This window comes from Palaemon carinicauda, chromosome 44 (genome assembly GCF_036898095.1).
Source record: "Palaemon carinicauda isolate YSFRI2023 chromosome 44, ASM3689809v2, whole genome shotgun sequence".
NCBI lineage: Eukaryota > Metazoa > Arthropoda > Malacostraca > Decapoda > Palaemonidae > Palaemon > Palaemon carinicauda.
This window is the reverse complement of record NC_090768.1, coordinates 13,948,886-13,956,310: the sequence shown is the minus strand read 5'-3', so window position 1 is coordinate 13,956,310 and position 7,425 is coordinate 13,948,886. Positions and strand designations below refer to the sequence as shown.

Below are 7,425 nucleotides of genomic sequence, written 5' to 3'. Positions count from 1 at the left end.
CCAATTTTTATTAAGATGGGCGGCTCCAAGGAAACAACGTGGCACTCACCACTGTCTTATTCCTCTAATGTCTTCTGTCTATGATAACAACCCTGTGCGATAAATTCCAAAATATTTTCAAGTTCATATACCTACACAGAAGGCGTATCATACGTACACTAGAACACCCTGGACACATAGTATCATTCGCTCTCATCTTTTATACTACCTCTTCCTCCCTGGACATCGAAACTTTCCCAATCCAATACCTTTGCTACTTTAAATATTCCGTACTTACTACGCTTTCCACTCCTTCTTACTGCTAATGCTTCTAAATTAAAAATATATTATCATAAATCTAGGACTTCTATTCTCCCTACAAGTATAAAGCATCCCTAATCCATCATATATCCTTTCACTTACATCAATTTTGAACAAATTTTACTTAACATTTCTTGCCCTTTCAATCCATTTTACTTCACATATTCTAAATCTTTACCATCGTCAACCCTACATTAAGGGTTGGTTGTCTCATGAGCCCTCTCCAATGCCTTCTATCACAGGCATCCTCTTCCACAAGCCTTATCTCACCATCTAATTCTATGCCTCCCTCTCGATCTTCCTCCCATAACGGGTTTCCCCAAAGTCCTCCTCTTTCCCTCACCACCATCCATCCTCAACATGTGCCCACACCATCTCAGTCGTGAAATTTATCCCCTCTGTAATCTTTACTATGCCTGCCATTCTTCTATTTCATCGTTTTCCAATCTTTCAAGAACTGACATTCACATAATTCACCTCCGCATTCTCATCTCTGTTCTTTCAAGCTTTGTTTCCTCTTTTCGTTTTGAGCCCACGTTCCCGTTCCATATATTAACACCGGTCTTGTTTGTATCCTATAGAGCTTGACTTTTATCTTGATTTGGATTTTCTTATCACATACCACTTCTGCCACCTCCCTCCCCTTTCCCCATGCTGCTTTTATCCTTTTCTCAACTTCAGCCTTACATCCTCCTTCCTGACTTATAGTAGAATTCAAGCATGTAAACTGTCCCACCTGGTTTATAATCGAGCCTCTATTTTCATGTATGGCTAACCTGTCATTACCTTCCTTACTGTTCACCATAGTTTCAGTCTCATCCACATTCACCTTGAAGCCACGCCTCTCCAAAGTCTCTTGCCACTTTACAACCCTCCACTGTAAGTCTTCCTCATTTTCAGAAGTAATCACTAACATATAGCAACTGCCACAACTCTTCTTTTCTGATCTCTTCACTTAACGTATCCTAGACCAGTACAAATAAAAGCGGAAAAATAAAACTGACCCCGAGTGTAATCGAACACAAACTTCAAAGGTATAATAAGCGGTCGTGGAATTTCTTTTAGTTAGATAAAATTGTGGAATAATTCAAATCGAAATAACCAAGGCAGTCGGGATTCTTCATAATTTCTAAACAAATCATGGTATTCTGTGTCCAATGGTCCTTATGGAATTGAGACATGAATTTTTAATCAAAATACGAAAACAAAACTAAAAGTTAGGATTAATCATTGTTAACATAGTATCTACGGAGAACACATGGGTGGAAGGATGTATATATAAAGATACAACAATTAAATGGTAAAACTAAAATAAAAGGGGACAAGATGGTAAACATTGTAAGGCATAGAGGGAAAATTAGAAAGAAGGAAAATCGGAAAGTGTTGGGATGAGTCGTGCCCCTCAGTACAGAACCTAAGCAACACACATGGGTGAAAAGTGTGTAGAGGCAATGGACGTACTGCTGATGAATATTCTGTAAGGGTTTCAGGAGTTGCTGATACTTTTGAAAACTTTCTGCAATGAAAGTTCTCCCTTGATTCAGAAGAGGAAAGATAAAATGACTTCTGAAAGATAAGATGAATGTTGTTTATATATTATGCAAAAACACAAAAAAAACACACACAAATATATATATATATATATCTCCCACGAATGGCATTTAATACCGAATTCTATCTTGGGAATATATATCCACTTGGAACTCATTTTATGGTAACAGCTTCTGGCCGGCTGGAGATTCGAACCCCCTTCTCTCTTGATAGCTCAGTCGGTAGAGTCTTCGCAGGCATGGTTTCCAGCCGAATAGGTGGGGGTTCGAATCTCCACCCGGAAAGAAGCTGTTACCATAAAATGAATTCCAAGTGGATATATATTCCCAAGATAGAATTCGGTATTAAATGCCATTCGTGGGTGATATTTACATTGATTGAAATCACGTGTGCTTTGATACATATTCATATATATATATATATATATATATATATATATATATATATATATATATATATAAACATAGGCATGAAAAGATATATTCTACCAATAACAGCCAATAATTTTCATTAAACTAATAAGCTCTTTCCGATCTCTATGAACTTATCCATAACAATACATTTGAAACTCATAAATATCCAAGAAGTTAATCACCAACTTTATAAAAAAAAAAAAAATGCAACAATTGCGTTATATATACGTCTGCTTCAAGAAGCACTGCAATTTGCTTTAATTACCTTAAGAACGCAAAATGAGTAAGCAGATTACTGTTATCCCAGTTGACCTTATAATCACTGTCAAGACCGATATAGTTAAACAAAAGCTTATATATTCCAATTGAATAAATCATTTAGAACACTATTTCTCCTTAATTGTACTTAAGCATATAAACAAAAAAAACAGACCCTCGAATAAGAAGTAATACCAAATATTTCAACTCAGAGTGGTTTTGCCTAATATGAGCGTCCGTAAGTAAAATGAGGAAGATGCGTAATGCCACAATAACCTTTGGTCTCAATCCATTCCCCATTTATAAGGGGCCTTGAATATCGCCTTAATGGAAGTTAATGCCACCCATTAGGTTCAACTGTTGGCCATTATTGGGGAGTTATCATGTCAAGTCATCACTCATCACTTGGCACCCCTGGTTCCCTTATCGTCCATGACAAATCCCTTCCTTCCTCCTGACGAAGAGTTTCTGGTTGTTGTACGCAATGGATATCCTCTCTTGATCCCAGGCGATGTATCTCGAAAGGGCCACCTCACATGGTTATTAATTATTCACTCGGGCGACTTCCACTTTTAGAAGTTGTATTCCATTCAGCAAAGTTCTACTATATGCTGAAGCATTAACGCATGCCATTCATCTTAGAAAGGTCTTCTCATTTGGCCATTTAATATGCATAAGAGGGCATTCTTCATTTAGACGCTACATTCTATTTAGCAAAATTCTAATAAAATCTACATTATTGTTACTAAAAATAAGCTATTCTTCGACAATGGTAAATGAGACGGCAAATGGTAAAATGGAAGACTTTCCAAGTGGGGAGAAGATATACTGTACATACATCTAAAGGCAGCAGCAAACCATTTCCCCTCTCCCCTTCGACTGATTGATTGAATGAGTTCTCTTTGGTGCATCTCCCCTCGATTGCTACATCTCCTCGCCTCGTGCAGGAATTGGTCACGCTGTGTAAACGTCACCGTCAGCGCTGTCACATAACTCAAGCCCCTGGAAGAGAGAGAGAAGGAGGCTCTCCAGTTGCTTGCTGGGGAGAATTCACGCTCGTAATGCACGAGGTTCTCATGGAAAACTAGCCTCAAAGCGTAGGGAAGATTATGGATCCTGGGACGTGCTCTCCCAGCCAGGGAATTCAACTATCGGTGCAATGAAATTGTATTTTGTAAAGAATGTGAAAAATAATTACAGGAACAACAGTGGAGCATGGCGAAGGCTAATATGCTGAGAGAAGGCAAGCAACTTTTGTTATTTCTTAAAACTAATTTGTTATAATTATTCTTTCGTGTTAGCTTTTCTATTCAGACGATGGACGAATAACTGCGGGGTTGATATCTCTTCAAATATACTCGGAAAGAAAAAAAAATGAAATTTTTAAATTCAAATCTTTTTATATATCTTCCTTTTTGCATAGCTGCGCTTTATCCTCTACGTTCTGAGAGGTTCGCATTTCGATCTCATTAATTTGTAATAACAAGCAGCTCTTGCTTCAAAACACTGCATCCGATAAGGTTTCTTTGATAATAAAAAAAAAAAGAATAGGTACCACAAAAGACAGTTTTATGATTTTCCAGGGTTGACTTCCGCGTGCCGAAAAAAAAACAAATTTTCGCTGTTTTTATTGACTGAAATAAACTATTCAAAAAGATTATTAGTTATTTCAGTAATATTATTCATAATGACTTGACCTATTTCCTTATTCATTATGAGAGAACTGACAGTGTATTACAAGCACACACATCAAAAGTTACTTATACATACATACATACATACACACACACACACACACACACACATATATATATATATATATATATATATATATATATGTGTGTGTGTGAGTGTGTGTGTCCGTGTATATATACTGTACATATGTATATATACATATATTCCTATATATATCAAACCATGAATGAATGTAAAACGAATAAACTTGAATAGAATAAATATTTTCATCTTTCTATTGGCACCTTCCCACTCCCAATGAAATGAAATGACGAATAAATCGAACATATATAAGGCATCCTCTCATTTCGAGGTCAGCTTCTTGTTTACTTCTCGTCTGCTTTTCATTGACCCAGTATTATCTTCTTGTCTTGAGCCGATTTATCAAAGGTCAACACGAGCCTGACCTCAAAATGTCTCGCTATATTACATGAGATTTTATTATATTCAAACTGTAAACATACTGTACATGCATTGAAGACATTGTAAACAAAATGCCTTTGATGAAGAGATGAGTCATAATATTTGGAAATAGCTTGGTATCATAAACAATGGATGAGGACAAGATGCTGAAATGAAATGGAGGATGAAAATGAGGCCTAGATTTAAAAGCGCTGAGACAGAAATGTGTAAATAGCAGATCTACGAGAAACAGGCCTTGTTATAAAGGAGTAGTGAATGAAGAATTTAGTCTCCGAATGATTAACTAGTTACCGATGAGCTTTTAGTGTGAAATGGCTGATAATGCATTAGTTTCATCCACATGGCCTTAATATAAAATATTACAATATAACAAGAGCAATCAGAGATTTCGGACCTCCTCCAAAAGATGACCTTAACACCAAAAAATATAAATCTGGATCTAGAATCCGGATCCGGAACCGCATCTTCTCCTAAAGTTAATGGAGTCACCCATGGTCTAAAATTTATCTGTGGTGGAAATCTCGTCGAAATCCATCAATATGTTTTTGACGTAATCTATAAAATTGTGAAAAATGTAAATCAGGATCTAAAATCAGCGGATCCGGATCATCTCCAAAATTCAATGGGGGTCGTCCATGACTAAGATCTATCTGTGGTGAAAATTTTGTCGAAATCTGTTATGTAGTTTTGATGTAAACCTGTCCACAGACAAATAAATAATCTAAAAAAAAAAAAACTAAATCCGGATCTAGAATCCGGATCCGGAGCCGAATCATCTAAAAAGAAAAATTTAATGGAGTCGCCCATGGCATAAGATTTATCTGTGGTGGAAATTTCGTCAAAATCCGTTAATTTGTTTTGACGTAATCTTCAAAATTGTGAAAAATCCAAATCAGGAACTAAAATACGCAGATCCGGATCATATCCTAAATTTAATGGGGTCGTCCATGACCTATGATCTAACTGCGGTGAAAATTTAGTAAAAATCCGTTGCGTAGTTCTGACGTAATCCTGTCCACAGATAAATCCTGTCCAGACACAGAAATAAATGAATAAATAAACCGACTCGAAAATATAACCTCCTTGGCGGAGGTAATGAAGTACGGGCGAAAAACAAATTAGATATTAGCAACTAGTGTAAAGCGTGACAGAAAAGCAACTTAGAATCTTCCAATCACATCCGACGTAACCATGTCCTCAACATAGCTAGATTTAAGGAAACTACGGGACTGGTCCCCTGGCCTCCCTTCCATCGTAGAACTGCGCTCGAACACCCAGTGAAAATGAAATGGCCGAGGAGGGGAGGGGGTAATCGTAAGCTCCTCAAACATCATCTGGTAACGCGAACAACGATTGAAGCCCCGTGTGAAGACCCTCAGTGCCATCAACAGATCCCTATCTTAGGTAGTCGCCTGGCCCTTGATCCCCTGAGCTGCTATTGCACCCCATAAGGGCATCAGCCAAACGTCGTTCCCTGCTGACGTCCGAGGGAACTTTTCACCCCTTAAGAGTGGGATGGTGTGAGGTTCCATTGTCCCTGCTTTGAATGATTGATACAAGCAGTGTCAAATCAAATGACAATAAGAATCCCATTCATGAAATAACCTTCTAATAGCTTTCTTCGCATTCAAAAGTCGTAAACAAGAAATTACCTTTCCTCAAACACTGTTAAATTATGGTGAATTCCATACAGATGTGATTACACTTATGACAGCGAGAAGAACCACACACTTCAAATAAAGTACAATTTGAAACAAGAAAACTAAAGACTGCGTCTTTACGAAAAAATCCATTAATTTAAAGTACCCCAATATCAGAGTAAAACTCACAAGCTATATTTCTTGTTTCATTCTAAAAGAAACCTGAACTTTTCCCTTTATGAAATATGGAAAATCTATGACACATTTATGGTTGATATCACAGGAAAAGGTTTACCTGAATAAATCATGTAACTGAATGACCAAATTTACATAAAATAGGCACTCGAATTCAGAATCTTTTATCAATTCATTAACTTCAATAATACTGATACCGCTGTTCAAAATAATTTGAATGCCAAACATCAGTAAAGAATACAAGTAAACTTAAAGAACTGAAGCAAAAATAAAATAGTTCTACGAGTACGGTAGAAAGAAAATATATTATATTATTAAGTATAATGAACATTACTAAATTGCCTTTACAACATACATGATGACATTTAGTTAATAGCTTAAATGTTACACTGATTGACTTCAAAGTCATAATTCCGGCAAAACTAATAGAGATATCAAAAGCTGGCAGTAATATTAACCATTGTGATGTACTGATGCATAACATTGATAAATTATGTGGAACAAAATTCTATAGAAAAAACTACTAAAAGTAATTTAATTTTGTGAAAACTTCGGGAAGGAAGGGACTTTAAATGTCTGAATCGTGGCCAATAAAAATGATGTGTTCCCTTAAGACCCAGCCAGAGGGGGTCCCTGGGTTCCCTATCATTCCCTTCAAATCCCCAAAAACCCTTCTTCGCCCCTTTCCCCCTCCCTAGCACCTTCCCCAACTGGCACAGCACGTGACGCGCAAGTTAATCTGACACTGATGCTCTTTCGATGAATAGTGCATCTCTCTCTCTCTCTCTCTCTCTCTCTCTCTCTCTCTCTCTCTCTCTCTCTCTCTCTCTCTCTCTCTCTCTCTCTCTCTCTCTCTTTGTAATACTATTTTTCTTCCGTTTGTTTTGATCTGACTGCCAGTTTAACCCTTC

The 7,425-nt window shown here is 37.0% G+C and overlaps 1 protein-coding gene across 1 annotated transcript; it reads right to left on the bottom strand.

Annotated features, from left to right (window-relative positions):
- Positions 1-787: 787 nt before the first annotated feature.
- LOC137634226 (uncharacterized) lies at positions 788-1,216 on the bottom strand. Its single transcript, XM_068366496.1, has one exon. The coding sequence runs from the start codon at positions 1,214-1,216 to the stop codon at positions 788-790; it is 429 nt and encodes a 142-aa protein (XP_068222597.1).
- Between the last annotated feature and the right edge of the window lie 6,209 nt (positions 1,217-7,425).

Coding starts and splice junctions, on each gene's coding strand:
- LOC137634226 (XM_068366496.1), bottom strand. CDS start 1,216: ATGTTAGTGATTACTTCTGAAAATGAGGAAGACTTACAGTGGAGGGTT.